Source organism: Falco punctatus (genome assembly GCF_963210335.1).
Source record: "Falco punctatus genome assembly, chromosome: 7".
Taxonomy (NCBI): domain Eukaryota; kingdom Metazoa; phylum Chordata; class Aves; order Falconiformes; family Falconidae; genus Falco; species Falco punctatus.
In genome coordinates, this window is record NC_137587.1 from 40,110,999 (window position 1) to 40,132,076 (window position 21,078).

Sequence of the window (21,078 nt, forward strand, 5' to 3'; positions counted from 1 at the left end):
GCAATCAAGAATTTTCCTAACCAATATATGGAGCTTTTTATGATTGTATGATGTTTTGTTCCTAAAAATAGTCAGTATTCAGTGGCTCCATTGTTTAGTGGTGAATCAAGAATTTAAATAAAATTACAGGTTTATTAAAAACATCCAGAGGATAATCAGACACAGGCCTGAAAAAGCAAGCATTATTTTAGCATTCTCTTTGGCTGCTGAGAGAAAAATAGATATTTTTATGATACTAATAATGACTGACATCTTCTATTAAAAGGTAAATTACCATTTATTTGCAAGTTAGATGGCTTAATTACGTAACATCCAATTGCAGGTTTTCCTGCTAAGCAAAACTACCATGCAATTAGCCCTTCTTCAGCTAACAGTTAAAATAATCATAAGATAAGAGAAGACTAAAGCACCTTTATCCATGCTTTCTATTTTTCAATTACCAAATAACTATGTAATTGCCGTTACTATGCATGACACTACCACTAGCATTTGACTTGGACTTCACAGTCCCAGGTTTGAATGTTAGGGAAAGGCACAGAAATAAACACTTGTTGCAAGTCCTGCCTTGGACTTAGAAGACTTATGTTAAGTTTTAGCCCGATTAAGTATACAGTGGGGAGTTCTTGTAAGTGCTTAATGGGCAGGACTCATCCCACGTAATGCAGTTAGCAAATAATTGTGTATTCAGACTAAACATGTTGTCTACGGCTCCTTCATATTTAATGATAATGGACATGCATGGTGAGAAGGTATCTGATTTCATTCTCATATATATCTAAGCCCACTGTAGGTGCTTAGCTCTCCCTAGACTAGATATTTACATTTAATCTAAGTGAAATTAAGATGGATCCCCGGCCAAAGTGCCATAGTAGCTTGACAGCTGCTTTCCAAATCCTTGGGCTATGCCACCTAAATCTTGGCCAAATAATCAAAAGGACAAGGTAAGAAATACCTTTAAGAATAATGACAGGGCTTGAACTCAAAGACACATGGCAAGCAGGCCCACAATTCATACTAAATAGGTTTAAGGACTTCCAAGTCATGAAGCTGGGGCTCGAGTAAGCTAGAAAGTAGCACTTGTGTTCAGATACAAAATTATATGCTAATGAGGAGAAAACAAATTGATCAGCCAAAGTGCTTGGTGGATAGCATTTTACAATTAGCAAGGTAGTAGAAATCCTTTGTGTCTGCATTTAGTTCAGTCTGAAATAAACCAACAGACTCACCCTGTCAAGAGCACAGAAGCAATCTCAGAACTCAACAAGGATGAAATGACAGGGAAAGAATGCAGATGACACTGCAGGTGACACACAGAGATGACACTGGTCAATGGCAAACTGTGTTGAAAGGCAGCTAGCAGTAGCACCCCTGCACAGTCCTGTCTATAACACAATTCTTGCTTGTGATGTCTCTGTGACAAGATAGTAACAGAAAAGCCTTTTTCTTTCATTTTTCAGAAGAGTGAGATGTGGAAAACCAAAACCTACAGCTTTTCTTCTGAACTCTTGACTATTTGGCAACTACATCCTAGAAAATAATACCCTTTATATTTGTTTACCTACCTGTCAGGTCAGTCCTGCTTAGACCACACTGATGAGAAAGGGAAGATCAGGATAAAAGGGAAATTAACAAATGTGAAATAAATGTTTCGAAGAGTATGATGACAAGGCACTACTCTCTTCTCAAGTGGCCTGAAGTCCTTTCTTAGAGAAGACGGATTCTGATTTTGGACGTACCCTAGTGCTAACATGCACAGAGTTATTTCAGCCTAACAGCTGCAAAAATGAGAACAGATCAGGTTTCTGGTATTTTAGATATGATCTTTACTGCAAGATGCTGTATCATCCAGTCTTTGCAGCAATAATCACCTCCAATATTTTTTCTGAGGTTTTCCATCAAAAGAGTACTTCTGGGGTACGAGATCCCTCCATTTTCCAGCACAAGAAGAAAACGGCTGACTCTTGCTGCCATCGGTGGTGAAGTGACAAGAGGAAGGTTCATCTCCCACAATTCCAGTGCGCAAGGGAGATCCAGCCTGTTCTTCCTCCCCTTTTTGCTCACAGTATCTACACAGACAGTCTTCCAAAGAACTTGGACAGTTAAATTACTTCAGTCGTTTAACATCTCTCTCCTCCTCAACAGACTCAAAGGCCTGTGGCTGGATACTGCAACTGCGCCCATCCCATCCCAGCTGGTGATGGATGGACATCATGGTGAAGAAGTCAGTGTGTTCACCATACCTACAGGTGCATTTGATCTAAACTGCAGTGAAGTGGGTGACACATTCCTGATGGAAGCCCTGAGGTGCAGCTGATCGATGATCTGAACTGTGATGGTCTTCCCTACATATCTTTCCACCTGTTGCTCCTTCCCTTCTTCTTCACCACACTGTTCATGGTCTGAGCTGAGATTTTGTCAATGTCTTTGAGAAGGAACACGGCTCTTAAGGGTCCTGGTCTCTGGCCAGGCTGAAGCTGAGGAAACATAACCACTTTGTAAAAACTAACTTGTGTGCTAATGTTAATCATTTTGTCAAGATGTTCTGTGCCTACTGGCCTTACGATTTCTCAGATATCTAACACATTACATGTACCTACTCAGGCCCAGGCCTTTTCCTCCCATCCTTGCTTCCTTCCCGTCTAACCCCAGTTTGCACACAGGTACAGGAAGGAATTTCATGCGTCTTTGCTGTTCGCAGCACCGTAAACCAACGTCAACATGCTCGGATTCTGCACCATCTTTCAAAAGACAGACGAAAGAGGCCTTTTGCAGGCATGCTGTGACGCCAGGAATGTGGCTGTTATGCCTACCTGATCTGCTCTGCCTCTCGACTCTGCTGTGCCGACAGATTCCCGAAGGACTTCGATTCTGCAGCTCAAGAATGGGAGCAGCAGAATCTTCAGCAACAGATAGAGGGGAGAGCTGCCTAGTCATGCCTCTGTGTCTGCTGGGGCAGTTGCCTCCTGGCTTGCATTGGATGACAGATGATCGTGAGGCACCTGAGAAGAAAGAGTTTGCATCAGTTTGGCTGTAAACCCCCTGGAGGAAAGCGGGGCTTTCAAATACGCTGTCAGTGAAATGCATACAAACGATTCAGCCGGAGAAAGGAAGCACACTGCAAAAATCAAGGTTTCAGCTCTGGTCAGAATAAAGGAAATAAGTAAATAAATACTTAACTCTCTCCCCCCTTACAGATAAAAAGGTGCTGTATGAAAACCAGTCTTTCCCCTGAAGAAAAAGAGAGCCCTATGCTGCAGTATATTCTTAGCCCCACGGCTCCATCCATAGGGTCTGAACAGTCAAAGGAATTTGTACTCACGTGGGCCCCTTCCTGAGCACTGACACTGAGTCAGGCAAAAGGAGAGGTCACCTTTCTCCCTTCGGATGGAGAGGAGGGCTGAGGAACCACTGCCTCCCAGGGTCAGTGCTGAGAGCCTCTCCAGAGGAGAGCTTCCTCTTTCCATCCTGCAGAATGATCCTTGATGCTTTTTTATGGAATGAAGCCATGGTGACTGACAGGTCTTTTGGATGAAGACTTTTGCTGAACTATTGAAGATGCGGTTTTGAGCCTTTACATGCACCAAATCAGAATCTCCACATCTTCAGAGAAGTTGCTTTTTCTTCTTCTGCTAGGTGCAGACAACACCGAGATGCTGCATTTCACGTGGAGGCTGCATGGAGGCACAAGGCAGCAGAGAAGACCCAGGTCCCAGAAATACCAGTGGTACCAGATGAAAAATTTTCCAGTGAGTGGGACACCACATTTTATGAGTAAGAGCTTGAAGGACTGGATTAAGAACCAGCAAACAACAAAAAAGCATGCAGTGCTGGAATCTGGCAGTGTGCTTCGTGATCTTGCCTGTACCAAATTACTGAAGGTGTGCGTATAAGAGGTCAACACATGAGCAGTACAAGACAGTCCTCTTCTTAGTCAGAAAGTCAAGATGACAGGTCATTTTGCGCGGTATAAATGTGTGGTCATGGTCAGTTGAGATCACCCACTGCTTGTCTTGCAGCTGCTACTTAGGCTGGTGACCATCTTACCTAAACACATACAGCCAGAGCAGCCTCTGACCTTGCCATGACTTGGGGAGGATTTAATATGATATTTACATCTATTGCACATTGAAAAGAATACAAAAATGGACACAAACCCCATGTGTAAGGTGTCAAATTTGCAACAAATATAGCAGACATCTCAGAGGGCAACATTCTTCGTTGCAACATGAGCCATTTGAGTACACTGAGTGCAAATAACTACATGCCAAACAACAACATAAAAATATATTCTAAAGCAAGGACCGTATTCAAGATTCAAAAGACTGCATAAACCAAGTCAACACTCTTTTGCCAGAGGAAAAGGGTTCATATAACCTTTAATGAACTTAAAGCTATGTTTGATTCACCAGGTCTAACTACAAAGGTCACAAAGGAAGAGATGTACAGAATATGGTATTACACAGAAAAATTCTCTCTCAGCCTATTTAGAATCTCCAAAGTTAGTTTTTATCCACCAAGTAGACAGGTGAATGAACCAGCAGCTAACCTGCTGGAGATGATCTTTCTCAAAGATGTTCTTGCCTTTCTCCTCTGTCCAGTATGAGGGAACTCTGACATCAGGGGGACAACCCAGGCTGGGTTCCACTTTGCCATGTCGTCCCATCTTGCCATGTAGTCCTATCCAGCCAGTGCAGTATACAACCCACAGGCCCTGACAGTAGACCCACAGAAAGTAGACTTTGAAAAAGTAAGACCTATTTGATGTCTAAGCACTGTATTGGCTCTCTGCATCTTTTGGTTAGCATTACTCTCCAAGGAGCTTTTTAGAGCCTACTGGATACTTTCAGACCTTTATAAAGCCTTTCACCTTCATACATTTGGGTTTTAATAGAGAAATAAATGATCTAACAGCCACACAACTCCCCCCATGACTTTGTTCCACTTGTTTCATAACTACGTTTTACTTCTCCCACTTGTCAAACAAGGATAACATTACGTATTTCATAAGACCTCATAAACATTTTGCAAGTCACTCTGAGGTTGAAAAGTACATCAGAAATGACAGCCCTTGGCCATTCACCACTCCAGAAGCATGATAACACTTTTAACAGACATCTGAAAGTTAGTTCCAGGCTCCACAAGGTTAAGACAATCAGTATTTTTTGGGCTAAATATTCAAAAAGGCACTTAGAATTTTTCAGGTCCCTAAATTAAAGTTTTATTTTTAGAAAGCGTTTGTTGACTGCCTGTCCTCAGAGAAGCAGCCACAAAGGTGCCTCAACCCAAATCACTGATCACTTTGATATGCATAATTTAAAAAGATTTCATGAAGTTGAAAGACACATGCTACATCTCAATTCAGAAACAATTTAGAACAAGATCAAGATTCACATTATCCTCAGCAGAAGTCTAGCAGATGATCCGCAACCAAAATTGCAAGGAAACTTATTTTTTCTCACATGCAAGAAGAGCTCAGTTATTTATATCTGGTACAACAAAGCAGCATCAATCTTTTCCTGTACATTGAGAAACCCAGCAGTTGAGACCAAAACTGCAATTCAAGAGATTGCATTTAATCGAAAGTCACTGCTTGACTTACTGAAATCTTCTACCCTTGTACTTCAAAGCAATCAGATAGCACAGCAATTTACCAATATTTCATTGTAACAGCTAGAAAGCCTGGGCCATCTAACGCTACTGAATCTGAACATTTTTTAAGGATATACTTTGACAGGGAAGACAAATAGATGTATGCTGGGCTAACATAGCCAAACCTGGACCAGAAGCAATGAAACCTTGCACATGTGCAATGCTACCCCCCACATGAGAGGAAGGGAAGGCAGAACTCGAGTAACTCTGGTTCTTAGTCTCACACAGAAATTATCAGCTATCAAGCAGGGATCCACTAATAACCTCCAAATTTAGAGGGATCAAGAGCAGCATTTTCCACTGAACTTCTGTATACCTTCATAAATCCCACACATTTATGGAGACCTCACGATCTTAGGCAATGAAACCATGTCCTCTCCAGAAAGGACGACAGCAGGCTGTCAGCAACAACTGGCCACGTGCAAATGGAAAACCAACCGTGTACTAAAAAGGTACCATAACACGCCTCCTCCAGAGCAAAGGAGGTGTGACACTGCTTGGGTTGGATTCACTTGATTTATTGTAGACGTCAGCCTTAGGATGAGAAAAGTAGTGCCCTGGGACTATCTCCATCTCCCTACGACTACACAGGGAATAACAGAATCATAGAATGATTTGGGTTGGAAGGGACCTTTAAAAATCATCCAGTCCAACCCCTCCTGCAATGAGCAGGGACGTCTTCGACTAGATCAGGTTGCTCAGAGCCCCATCCAACCTGACATTAGATAACCATCCTGAGTAGAGATGTTTACACTGGGTGGGACTTTTTACCTGACCTTCTTTTAACCTGACTATTCGATGCAAGAAGTTGCACGGGTATCCGGTAACTCACAGTGTACAGAAGCCTCATCCAGTTTCTGTAGACTGACACAGCCAATGTTCATACTTTTAGCAGAGGTGAATCACAGGCTGAGAATGAATCTACATTTTGGACATCATTTGATATTTTAAGGGAATGCTACTGAAAGAGATTGGGGAAAAACTAACAAATAGGAAAAACCTCGCCAGACTGACAGATCTTGCTGCTAGAAGTGTTCCTTCATTACTCGGAGGTTACAATCAAGTGTCAGAGCAACACTCAGCCTATGGGATTGACGAAGGAGAACTAGAAAGGAACACACATGATTGTATCAAGTATGTCTTAATGAGTCAAATCCATCTGGATAACTTTTCATTATTCAATAAAACCAAATCCCTGCTATTTCCCATTTTTTAAAGGATGTTTTTAGTTTATTAATCTATTTCAGCAAATCCTTCTCCTTGCCCTGCAAATGTGGATTCTTTATAGCATAAGTAGTAAGGCCATTTCTCTGCAAATGGAGACCAAAGGAAAACCAGCAAGGGGAACCCATGGCTTTCCACATGCTTCTAACAAAGTGTGCCCTTGTAATGAATAATTATTATATACTTATCCCAGCATACTTCAATTTAGCAAGGTAATTATGCTTGTGACTAACCTAAACCACATGATTAATATCACTGAAGTCCATGCCTTTTCATGTACTTGAACACCATTCTGAGGCCTGGCTGCAGGAGGAGGTGACCGGCGTGCACTGCTGCTCTGTCTGTTCAAACCAGGAAGCAGCAGCACACGCCTTGTCCTGACAACCGTTTTCATCATCCATCTGTAAACTATGTGCAGCTCCTTTGCCCCTTCACTTCACCCACTGAAAGATGTGATACATGACTTGTGGCTTTTAATTCATATATAGATTTCCACATGCAGCTTGCACAGTGAGAAAATACGTCCTCACTTTGGCTAGAAAAACCATTTCATTATTTTGCAAGGGGCTTGGAGAGAAGAGATCACGCTTTGAGGTTCAAAAGCAATTACTTTCAAATTATCTTGATGTATATGACATATTCAGCATGTGACAGCAGTGCTTGGAGTACAAAAAAAGCCCCATACCATTTCATTTGGGACAACTTTTCTGCTCTCAAAGTTGTTACTAAAAACAGATCAAATGGCCTGCCAGTAAAATATTCAGTACAACATAAAAATGCAGCCCTGGAAATAACTTTTATGGCCAGATCATCACAGGATTGATTTTTTTCTTTTTCTTTTCTTTTCTAACCAACTGCCCTGATGGAAATTTATAACTCTCAAACAGGTAACCGAATTCCCTTCTGAAAGCCATCTGTGCATTCACGACACTGAATTACTGACCCAAAATGTTGGTTTATTTAGAGACAGCAACATCTGGCTTGCTGGTATGCACCAAAATACATACTCTTTTTTTCTTTTTCTTTTTTCTTTTTTTTTAAATTACATAGCTAAATCAATGACTAAATAGGTGATGTAAATTAGCTGTACAGTTTCTTTGTACTGTGTTCCCAAAGCTCTGCAGAGCAGTGGTCACCTGTGGCTACCACTGTAGGCAGGAGAGAGACCAGCTTTGCCAAAAAAGTTAGGCAAGGCATCTACAATCTACCTTTTACTCATTCAGTATTAAATTATGCTTATTTTACAGTGTCCTCAAAATCTCAGCTCCTAATATGTCAATGTTTTTGCATTGTCAAAATGATCCCTTCATACCACTGCTGTGGAAACAATTGCTGGGTTTTGACAGATGGATGGAGGTAGAAGCTAGTCTGGTGTTATGTGGAAAGTACGTCAGTTGAATGTTCCTGCTAAATTGGGCTCCAGTGAAAGAATTGACAACCTTGCCTTTGAACTACGACGTTACCTGTTAAGAATGAGCATCCGTGGTGATGACGGACTCGCTCACAGATCACAAGCCTATTGTTTCCAGCAGCCTGTACACACAACACTGATAGCAGTCAGTCCATGTTCGTGAGGGCTAGAGACTTTTGCAATGAAATTCTGGTCTTAATGCTGCACAGTAAGAAGATGATGTGAATTTTGTGTCCAGAGGAATACTGGATGTACATGGCCCTACAGGCAAGGGGACTGAGTTGCACTGTTATTGGTAGAGGTGAAGAGCTTATTTTGTCCATTTTACAACAATAAAACCTCATTAGGCTGGATTAGCCATGGCTTTAATTGGATTGCTTGCTACTGCTAGCACGCAACTGGGGGCAGGGCTATTCAACACCATCAGTCCAATGGTGAGTTAGGCCCATAGTTCATTTTATTTCAGCCAAAGGGACTGACTGTGAAATAAAATCCTCCCCTTCATTACACTGGTGTAAGACCACAGCAACTCAGCACAACCAGTCCAGCTTACACTGCACATACACTGAACATACCTGAAGGTAACAGCTGACCTGGGAAGTTAAAATTGAAGGGCAAACTCTCCTCAACTTTTTAAAATTAGTTCAGAACTAGCAGTTTGACTCAGGAAATGAAGCCATAATTGCATTTAATAAAACCAAGCAAACCAGCAATAGGGAGGGTATCTTTGCAGACAGCATGATACACAGGTTGTTTGAGGAGTAAGCATCTCTTGTTCGGTGAAGACAAATCACTTCACCATGTATCAGACATTTAGAGATGACGTTCTTCATTTAAACACATCCTTCCGAGACACTGCAATGGTCTCTGTGTATTGGTTATGCACATATGTCCATTCAGATTAATGCCTTGTTCATTCACTCTTTGTTCTAGAAGTTTAATGTTTGAAGGAGACGAGAAGGTTACAACAATTTTTTTTGCCCTAGTGGAAAAAAAGATTTCCAGATTTTAATGAAAAACAAATGACTCAGTGATGGTATACAGCAGTTCTCTTGTACTATGATTAACTATTGTCAAGAGCAGAAAGCAAAAAGGCAGATATTTTTGTTGTAGTTTAACGGTGACATCCATCAGCAATTTTTGCCAATTATCCCTTCAGTGTCTGTACACAGGCGTTCACTTCAAATCAGCAGACAGCAACTTCACTTACAATTAGAAATCTCAACAACTTCCATGTGCCCTCCTATCCTTCCAATAAAGTGAACAAAGAGGCAGCAGAGGGAGCAAATAACTTAAATTTCACAGCCTGTAACTAACTTAGTGCCTGATCAAGGGATGTGTCACTGTACTGCCTTGCACCTAATTAGCCTTCCAGATGAGCAGTTCCAGCCTAATTGTCAGGGGAGGAAATCCAAGTCAGTAAAAAAAAAAAAAATCCTTCCTGTACACACCAGTCATGTCTTATGCTCAGGTACCAAATCTGACCCACGCAGCTTCCCAGCTCCCACTCCTCTGGCTACTGCCAATGCACTGCCTCCAGACTGGAACAGACACTGCGATGGCAGTGACACCATCCCTCCCTCTTACACCATCCAACATCTGGGGAACCACCTTCACAGCCCACATCACACATGGGGAGAATGAAAGCTCTGACCACAGTGACCATTAAGTGCCTGAAAAATGGATGCCTTCGTCTTACACAGGCAAATGACAGAGATACACCTTGACCATCCCTGACAGGTATCTGACTCTGCCTTAGAGGGATGACGACACAGATAACTTCCTGAAGTCACCTTCCAGCTCTGCATCTCTTTGGCTTTATGATGGTAACAGTGTTGAGACCTGTAACCTGCAACTCCTGATTTAAGATCCAGACTGCTGAACAATAAGGCCATGGACCTTGATTCCACTTACAATTAAGATCTGGAAAAGAAGTACAACACTCTAAGCAACAAGAAAACCTGACAACAACTGGACAGACTGAGAATGCACCATTAAATCAAAGAGAAAAGATGTGCCCAGCTCTGCCAATTACAATACCATAAGTCAGTTTTGAGCAAAAGAAATATAAAGAGCTAACAAGGAGTTGAGTGCATCTACATCTAACACTGTAAGAACTGACAACTTACAGAATTCAGAATTAAGTTACAACAACTGGAATTAGGCAGGACCATCCGTATATGGCCCATGCCAGTTGTGAAAACAACCTGGGATTCCACTTGGTCTTGGCATCTGCAGCATGTATTTGCTCCCAGCTTCTTTGGTTGCCACACAGAAGTTTTTTTGACTGCACTGCCAATATAGAAATACATCATGTTACTGTCCCAGTGCCTGATATGATCTGCTAGATGAAATCTGCAACCAGAGCATTAGTGGCATTTATATAAACTTTCAGGTGTGTGAAAGGCCCTAGCAAGACAAAGCGTAGTATTTTTACGCACTGTCTGTGCTTGAAATGAAAAGACAGAGAGATCTGTACAGAAAATACGTGCAAATGCACCGCACTATTGTTAGAAGTAGTAGTGGTAACAATACTGAGATTTAACACCCATATATTGAAGAGTCAAGGAGCTGGTGTTTATGCTTAATACAGCCAAGACATACCGGTAGATATAGATATATTATTCACCTTTTGCAGATAATAAAGTATGAAATAGTTGCTAAATAAGTTGCACAAAGGCATCTACTCATGCCATGGTTGATTCTCATCTCCCCAGATCCCCATAGCTGGCTGCCGATCCCTGAGACTGGGGTTCCCATATTAGTTGCTATATGTTTGATACCTTGGCTTCTGCATGCAAACCTGATAAACACTTTCAGCTCTGTAAAATGCATCTTTCTGCACATCAGCTACATGTTTTCCTTAAGAAGAACATGCTCCGAGATGGATGTGTTCCAGGCAAACCAGCAAATGTGATGTGCATGATCTGCATCCAGTGCTGTGTCCTAAAACCTCTGACTGGGGCTGCAGCACGAAATGAATCCAGGCTGCAACATCAGTTACGTTCAACATAACTGCAATCATTAAAAACCAAAACAAAAGACCTTCGCAGAAAGCATATAAAGGCTTTGCTGGCTGTAAGCAATATGCAGAATAACTTTTCAGGAGCCCTGATGCATGAGTCTACTGGTCAGCTATCTCTGGAGGAGTTCTCAACTTCTTACTGAAGTAAATGGCTCCCTCTTTGTATTGCTCCAGATTGAGACTCTTCCTCAAAACACATAAAGACAACTATTAAAAAAAACAAATCTCTGTTCAAATCTTTGTTCACTTGTTCATCTATCTACATTTTACTGAAAGTATAGTTAAAAGCATGGAAATATTTTTTCCCTGGCTTTTTTTCCCCCTTACTCACTTAAAGCCAAGACGACTTTTTCCCCCCGTTCTGGTTGTACCAGGGGAGGTTTAGATTGGATTATTAGGAAAAATTTCTTCACTGAAAGGGTTGTCAAGCATTGAAACAGGCTGCCCAAGGAAGCGGTTAAGCCATCATCCCCGGAGGTATTTTAAAGAGATATTGATGTGGCGCTTGGGGACATGGCTCAGTGGTGGGCTTGGCAGTGCTGGGTTCACGTTTGGACTCAGTCTTAAATGTCTTTTCTAACCTAAGTGATTCTATGTTTCTATGAAGTTTATCACTCACTCTGGTTAAGCACTGACAAGGAATTCTCTGGATTTGACACCAAAAATAATACACCAGCACCAGCGTGGGGGTGTCAGAACAGATCTTGGAAAAAAATGTTTGAGAACATCAGTAGTGGAACAGGCAGCTGGAGTATGCATTTTGAAACACACTAGCTACACATATTTTAAAATTACTAAGCACAACATAGCATGTTTAGAGTTTGAAGGAATGTATAAGAAAGTGCTGCAAAGAATGATTTTTGTAAGCTGAAATAAAAATTTCTACAGCTTCTACACAGAATGAGCTACACAAAAAGATCTAAAACATCCATTTGGAGTGGAGTGGAGTATTTTGGACTGAATTCTGTCAGAAAACATTGCTGGCATCTCCATTTGCCTTGAAAAATGAACACTGCGTCAAAATCTCATACTTAGCTGTGATGACTCTGGAGTTAGAAAAACATTGAAATCCAGTAAGGGTATGAACATCTCCTTCAGCACAGAACTTTTCCCATGTGAAGATCGTCTGTTTATTGCTCCTTCTTTACCCATCTGGACACTGTATCCAGAACGAAGCCTGGGCAGGGCACGACCATACACACAAATATTCTCTCATTCTACTACCTGTGCAACTCACAAAGAAGTCATGTGAAAGATTGTAAGACTCCTCTGTACCTTCTCGCTAAGTGCTGCTGGGGAAAGCCAAGCCAAGCTGCCCGGGTGCCGCAGAGGAAGAAGAGGGCAGCACAGAGGCATCCAGAAGTATGGTTGCACCCTGCTGTCCAGCCGAGCGAAGCCCATGCCAGCAAACAACTCCAGATCACGGGGACTGCTCCAATTTCTGATGTATCTCCTGGGAGGACCAACGCATTTCAGCGAGCGTTGGCTCAGCCTCCAAGGAGGACAGCAGGGGTACTTCCACAACAGACTGCTCTGTGGGGAGGAGGGAGCTGCACTGTCAGATGTTTTTATTCCAGTGAAGCCAACACGTAGCTGTCTGAGGGAACAATCCCAGGGACCTACAACTCTTTGTCCCCTTGCTGCAGCTCCAGAGCAAGGACTTTAAGCTTTTGCTTACATATACTGTGAGACCACCTACATAACAACTTCTGAATGAGTCCCTTGAACACGTTTAAAAAGTTATCCTTTGCTGCAACAGATCTATGTGACTTTCTTTCCCCAGATATACCTGACCTTACACCATCCCAAGCTAATCGCAGGATTCATTGGCCTGGGATCATATCAGCTTGTCACCACTGACTGAGCAACAGATAAATACAAATCATTTGATTCAAAGCTGTACAACATCCAGTTAAAGAAAACCTCCGTTAAAAACTCTGCAATAAATTCTACCAGATGTACCTCCAGTAGTTTCACAATTTATACACTTTATTCCGAAAGAAAAGGTGATGAATCTATAAAAAAATCCTTTGAAAATTAGATCTTGTAATTGCAAAAATTTAGTGACGTTTCCAAAAATAAACATACATTCTGAGTTAAACTCATTTTTACTTTCACTGCAGTAAATCAAGAGTAGTTTCAATATAAGCCATGAAGCTGCTTTGACATAGTTCTTGTGAAAGCAGTTTAGACCCAGGATGCTCCAGAAATCACTCATGCATCTCATTATTAAATAATTATGATATAGCTTTTACTTTCCAGAAACATTGCAATAAATCCAGGGTGGTTCATGAGTCTCCTAAAATGCAAGCGTAAAGGCAGTCAGCACACTGACACACAACTCAGTATCAAATTGCTTGTATTTAACTTCTACACAAACTATTGCCTCTCCTGCTTGATGGGTGCCTCCAGAGAGTGATTCATTCCAGCAGCCTTAGATATCAATCTTAGGAGATGAATCACCTCTCAGAAGTGTCCAGCTCTCCTGCTCACTTAGGAAGCTAAGACAACTTTCTTAATTCTTACTGGCACTTACATTTAGGTGCACCTGGATGAGTCCAAATCCGACTCTCAGGCCCAGTCCATGGCAGCACTGCAGTACATGCATTAAGCACATGCTTCAATTTCCTTGCCTGACTCAAAGCCTAATTAAAAACATTTGAGGAAGGGTGGGTTAAAAGAACGTTTTACAGGTAAGCCGCTGGGGCAAAAAGTAAGTATTTATCACTGCATTGCGGCATTTTGTAACCCCAGGAGATACTTCTGACTGTTTTCTTCAGTGCCCTTGGGGCAATAGCTGGGTCTTACCCCTGCCTTTCCATGATGGCACGATTGGGGTAAGTCTCCTCCACGCAGTGTCTGTACAACCCACCTGGCTTAGGCACTTGCACACATGCTAGTGCAGATGCTGTGCTGGGAAGTGAGGGCTGGCCAGACTAAGCTGAAGACATGTCCTCAAAAGTATTTGGTGGCTGCGGTCTTAGCTTGATACACACCTCACATCCTCCAGAACCACTCAGCCCATGTGCTAACCTCGGCAGCTGTCTCTGCTCCACTTCTTTCCACATGAGCAGCACTTTCTGACCAGTGATCTGCAAATATCTGGGTGCCTCTTTACTACTGAAGGAGCCTTCTTTGCCTGCATTTCATTCCAGTCCAGGAGTCAGCAGTTTCTGTGGTTCTACCAGAAGGTATCAAGGAAGCCACAAACCTCAATTGCTTCAAAACTGCCAACACTGCTCCCCTTCTCTTCCCTTAGCACACAGGTCCACAGCCCAAGTTGCTGCGGCATCTCTTCCAAGTGCCCTCCCGATGCCTGGGAAGGACAGGGGGGACAGGCACAGTGCTCCTGAGAAGCTGGCTGCCCTACCCCATTAGGATTCTTTGGGAATCCCTGCTAAAATCTTTGCTGATCTGTAAAACTAGCTGCATACACTCACTTTTAATATATGGGTCTGATATTAGTTCAGCTTGGCCAGCTTCATCCCTAGCAAGAACCTTTCCATTTTCAGCCTGTTGGATATGACAAGTGCTGTCATGTAGTCACTTCCAGTCTATTGCCCTTTTTTCCTACAACAACTGGATTTTCCCTCCCTGAGGAAACAGGTAGCGCAATACTTGACAGTGCTGCTGCAGCCTGGCACAGTGAGAAAGTTAAGACTGGACTGAACAGAGGCACCTGACAGCAGCTGGGACTGGTTAAGTTGGTGTCAACTACAGTTTGTGAGATGTCTTAGACCCTACAGGGTAGGGATAGTGTTTAATCCTCTGCATTCACTGCCTGGCGTGACAAGAGCCCGGTCTGTGCTGGGAGCTCTCAGGAAATAAAGAGCAGCAAATCTCCCCATTTAACCAGCACAGAAAGCCAGCTCACCCAGCTGTAATGCTGCTCCTTTAAAAGCAGGTGACTGTATGAATTACAGGATCACACATGCTAAAATCTGGTGCTGTGCAACAGCAGTGGACTGACATAAACAGCAGAGTCTGTTAGCTCCTTCAGCTTTCTTTAAGGCATTTTTTTCTCAAGACAGAAACACCAGGTAACCAAGCCTGCAGAATTCTCAGTATCACACACGTACTCCCAAGGAAAATGACACAAACTATTGCCTGCTCTATCAAAATCCAGCCCCATTTGTAATTTAAGCCAGCCTGACCAAGGTAAATTGAAGAACTGGAAGTCATGCTCTGCTGACAAGCACTGGACCGCATCTCTTGCTTTGTTTTATTCTGGATGTAGCGCTGAATTTAACTCACAAAAAGGAATCACATTTTCATTGCTGGTCGGCATAACAAAACTCAAACCAGAGACAGCACACACCTTGCAATTTTACGGCTCAAGTGTTCATAACAATGTACCACACCTGGTGGGAAAAGAGTTCATTTCTGGCAGAACAAGCAACTTCAGAAAGTATCACTCAGCTCTTTAAAGCAACTGACACTGAAAACAATAAACTTGCGAAAGTGCAGTTAAAGCCTGAGTTATCAGCAGACATTTAAAACAAAAACTTGAACCTGAATGTTAGGAATATTTTTAAAAAAGCTTTCCTTTTGACTTTGGATTTATACTGCCTAAATACCCATTGTATATTTTAAGCATTTCTATCAGAGCCTCCCATCTGCATCACAGCTATTAGCGCCGTCATATCTCATGCTGGACAACATCAGCACATTTGCAGTTGACACAGAAGTGTGATGTGAAGTTGGTGTACACTTTTAAAGGAATGAGGCTGTCATGTCTGATCAAGAGCATACAACAGATTTCACAATTTCTGTCTTGTGAGTTTTGTATTAAGGAACTGCTTTGGAGCTGACGCTTCTGAAAATAAGGGGGGGGAAGCAGTTCAAGGGAACAATTGCTATCTCAAGCTGAGGGACAGCAAGCACAAAAAAGTTGGTGGCTTTGTCTTTAAAGCAAGAGAGATAAATCTAGAGCACAATATTAAAATACTACAGAAAAATCAGTAACATTACATGGTCCCAACTTCACATAATTTTAAAAGCCAGAATTGAAGTACAACTACTTTATCAGTTGTTCACATCTCACCATTTGTTTTTTTCATCAGAAATCATTCACACAGAAGTTGAACACAAGCAATAGAAATTTAACTGCATTTATCTCAGATGATGTTAAAGTGCTAAAAATGCTACCCGAGCATTAGCTACTTTAAAAATACACATACACAAACACACACATTCACATTACTTCGCATGGAACGGAGCAGGAGGAGCATGCAAAATAAATTCCTGCCTATGGTTCAATATATAGGAAAAAAAGCATTTACCGTCTGGCACAGGCGAATTTAATTCAGAAACATTATAAGACGGTAATGGTGCCACTCTTGCCGAATGTTTCTTCATCCTTTGAAAATGCTCTCCTGCTCAGATGTTCACTTTATCTTTAGTCTGCATCGCTTTTGGCCCCGTGTACTATAGTAAACACTCGGCTATGTTGTTCTGGAGATGCTGCAGTAGGCTATGAGTACTGATTTGCTGTTTCCCTGGGAAACCATTTGCAACACATTCAAACAATGCTTGACCTCTGCTAACACTTTTCTTTCATTCAATTGTTAAGTGCAGCAGATAGAATATAAATATATTAGCTATTGCGCTTTGTAAACTTGAAAGCGTGGCAGCCCCTTTGCATGAAAGGAAGAATTTCACATCAAATATCTGTGCTGTGTTAGCAAAGCAGACCGGAGATTTCTCAGACAACTGCAAGGGAATTATGCAATGCAATTTTCTGGTTCCTTACACTGTGACAATATATGGATGAATACAGAAATTATTCTAAATAAACTTTGAATAATGTAACTCCTATAGAGCCGCTAAATCAGGAATGCCTCGGGCAAAAGAGCCGGTAACATCCAGCTCTGTATCTGATAACGAAGCAATGGTATTGCAGGAGTGTCTTCCTCTTCTCTCTTAATGCCCTACAAAAATGGCCACAACCAGGAGATATATAATATATGTCACGGCTGGTCTACATTTCTTCCTCGCTTCCCTTGGGGCAGCTAGGACATTTTTGTCCCTCTTTCCCTGACATCATCTCTCTCTTCCTCTCTTCTACTCCCTTAAATAATAATAATAACAATTAGTAGTACTATTAGAAGTTGTTCACTTGGAGCAATGAGAAAGTTTCACTGAGAGTGAAAATCCCATCCACTTGTGTAACCCGGCACTATGCTGGACCTTTCTTTGCCAGGAGGTGGTTACTGACACCTCTTAAGAGCCCCGGCTTCAGAGCTCTTCACCAAGAGAAAACTTACCAAGTCTTATACAAGAATTTGTAGGTAGAAAGTTTTACCAATGACTTTCAAGGTATCTGCTATAGGAACTATAGGAAATAAAAAGGAAAAGGACAGAAAGGCATCTTAGCTCTACTGGAATCTCCTAGCAAAGCTGTTGAATTTTTAAGGGCCACAAGTATATAGCTTTCATCTACAGTCTTTGTGCCTTTGATAGGAACTGAGAGTAGGGATTCCTGGCCTGGGGCTTGGTCCTCCATCCCCTACTATACCACCAAACAGGGAGAAGTTGTCAGCTGTAAGGAAGGCCATAAAGTGATTTGAAAAGGATCAGGAACCACTGACCTAGAACGTCATGTTCTGGGCTTCCTAAAGCAGCCTGCTGGGATCTCATGTGTTTTACACAGGAGCAAGTACCGTGCCTGGGGTATGTGTACAAGGACTGTTCTCTTCACTCACCCGTAAGAAGCCAGGACAAATGGAGGAGCAGAGGGGAGGGAGCAGAGTCCTGGCTGGATTATTCTTCAGATGCAGCCACAGAAGAGCCTGGCACATGCGGAGAACCGACCTATGGAATCCTAATGGATGAGGCAGCCTGTGATGCCATTGTACCCAGAGGGGAAGGAGATGAATCTTAGATCTTTGGGGCAATCAAGCCAGCAGTGTAGGACATTATCTTGATCTTGCCCTCCACATCCCTTTTAATGCTGCTCTCTTATTTCTCTCTGGGCGACAGAGTGGCCTGCACTCTGTATTATTAGGGTGTGGTGGCACAGTAAGGAAGAGACAGTGGTTAACCCTACGGAAAGGAAGGAGAAAGTACTCATCACCTCCCCGCTCAAGGCCATCCTGCCCCAGTGTCAAGCAGCTGGGACACACTATGGAAGTAGTCCAGGAAAGAGAAATGGCTACAGCTGCCTAGTTTTCCACCCAGCATGTTCTCTCCTGGAAGGCTTTGGAGCTCTCCTTTAGGATCTTCATTATACCCCCTGTGACTGATAAGGCTCTCCACCATGACAGTCTTTTCCAGAGCATCATACTGCACTGCATAAAGCTAACCACTGCTTATATGCATGGAGAGGATTTCTAGCACTGCGTAACAACACTTCCAAAGAAAATTATCTTCCCAATTTGCAGAAGGAATTTTATTCTCCCTCCAAAGTGCTGAAAGTCAGTGGACTTTGTGATAGAGTAATCACTGGTGAAGTAATTGCTGGCTCCACAATCACAAGGCTATCTATTAATACATGTCTAGTCCTTGAGTATTTATATAACATAAACAACATAATAATATAACAGAGAGATTGTTTTTAGAAAACCGTTTCTGCAAGTAAGAGCTTATAATGGAATCATTAACGAACCTTAACAATGGTGAGGATGAAATGCATGAGAAAATGTCAAGCAATTCGAAATGTTTCTTTCAGACAATTTCAACATTAACGCTGGAACGTGACTGCATCTAAAAGTTGTTGCATTTTTTTTTCCAAGGAAAACCAGCCAGTGTTTTAACACTAACTCAGATGCCACATTCAAATCCACAAAGCACTCTCTCAAACACCTACCCAAAAAATCTCTGCTTTGTACAACAGTTACAAGAGATACAAAGCAGATCCAAAACCATTTTGAAAATATGTGTGATTGGTACCTATAACTCCTATCAAAGTTTGCGGCTTGAAAAGCATCAGCTTCTCTGGCTACACAAGCAAAAGCTTTGGCCATCTGGTTCTGCCCTTACTATGAATAGCTGACTGCATTTCTGTATGAGATGCTATTCATGTAAGTCCTCTGATCCTTCCTATGTACTCTCTAAGTGTGCTGAAGAAAAGAATAATGAGTAGAAGTGAGAAGCAAGCTCTGTCCCTCTCTCCTGAGGCAGATCAGGCACACATCCATCTACCAGTGGAATGTGACGTTCAAATTTACTAGGATGGCATGGTAGTTACTCCACAGACTGCAAGTCGACATGAAATCTGTGGTCTTGTACCATCTTACTTACCTCACGCTTATGCAAGACATCACAGTGGGGAAACATGGGGTTCCCCCACACACAATTCAAAAGTAAACTAGTTTCCAGGTACTTCTGAAAAAGATTTTAATATGTTGTTGCTTGCCTCAGGTTCTGCACTTTCAGTCTCCAACATGTTAAAATTTTCCTTATTTGCAGGGAGTGGAAATTGTGTGATACCCCGGAAATCTGGCTCATGATTTCCCTGACTGTGAGCCCCAGATCACCATCAACCACTGCCGAGCATGCCAGCTCAGCAGCCTACAGTTAACAAAACCCAATACAATCCAGTGCTCCACACAATCAATCTACATAGCCACATAACTAATCTATCTACATGTTGAATTATTTTATCTCAGGGAGTACCTATTTGTCAAGGAAACATGCAGTATGAATTAGAGCAGTGTAAATTATTTAGCATGTAACTATACAGTGTAAATGATAATGCAGGCTGCAGGCTTGCAACCTCCACATCTGTTCCTAGTTAAGGCAAACACTGTCAAGACACTAACCAAAGCTCTCAAGACAGTAGGAGTATCCACTCCTTTGTACCGGTTTTATTGTAAAAGATAATCATTGGATAAGGCATGTCTCGGGAGAGATTCCTCATCCCTGGTCAAGAGTCCCAGCAACTGGAGGCATCTGAACTGCACCCAGATTGCTTCCTACCACCCTCCTTGTGCAGGCACAGCACACGCTGCCTGCAGCAGTCTCTGTCCCCTGGCTCAGTAAATATTAATCCAGACAAGAGCCCGGGGAAGCTGAAGCTGTGAGTTTGCTGACTCACTAACCAGACAGCAAACCAGTGCTGGAAGCACAGTCAGAATTAGAGAGTGCTGAATCACAGCCACTAACAAGTACTCCATGCTTGCAGCAGAAAGGGGCTGATGCCGTCAAAACACACTGTTCTCTTGGCTTACAACATCTCTACTTGCAGTAGTTAGTCATACATGTTTAAGGGACCTACTGCAAAAGTAAAGGCCATTTATTCTCCTTCACTGAAGTTCCAACCTACATCAAAAGCTGTAGCAGAACTTCAGGTAACCACAGGTTTACCTTAAGTGCGAGCCCCGCATGAATGAGTGCTTGCAGCAAACTGCACTCCAGCCACAGATGTACTCAGTTTCTGTTGACAGAACTGGCAAGAAATAGTAAAATCATTTGGAGGTTTACCTTGTGGTAAGATACAAAGGGTAAGTGCCCATGAAGGACACTACACCATCTCGCGTTGCTAGTTGGTTATGGTGTCTATAGTCCTCATCAAAAAACAAACAGAGCTATGTCAGGTTCCATATGGGGAAGCTTTTTCTTGCTTATAGGAAACGATTAACAATTAAAATTACAATATTAATATAAACCTCATTGGGATCGACAGAATATCTGATCCAGAGAAGATGACAAGTGTGCTGTGGCTCCAGGGAGACAGAATCATCTCAGCTAAAGGACAACAGTTGCACAAGTACATGAAACATCGAATTTCCATGTTGAGAATGAGATTTACCTCACGTGACTTGGACAC

At 42.2% G+C, this 21,078-nt stretch overlaps 1 protein-coding gene across 2 annotated transcripts in view; it reads right to left on the reverse strand.

The window, feature by feature from the left end:
• The window catches only part of SLC35F4 (solute carrier family 35 member F4), a 132,210-nt gene that overhangs the window by 22,412 nt on the left and 88,720 nt on the right, over positions 1-21,078 (reverse strand). Inside the window, exon 2 of one of the 2 annotated variants that reach the window (XM_080394501.1) lies at positions 2,811-2,999. The exons of the other annotated variant lie outside the window; for it this stretch is intronic. Within the exon in view, the coding sequence (XP_080250627.1) occupies positions 2,811-2,999 (189 nt within the window). The remainder of the gene's footprint in view (positions 1-2,810; positions 3,000-21,078) is intronic. 2 annotated transcript variants of the gene reach the window in all.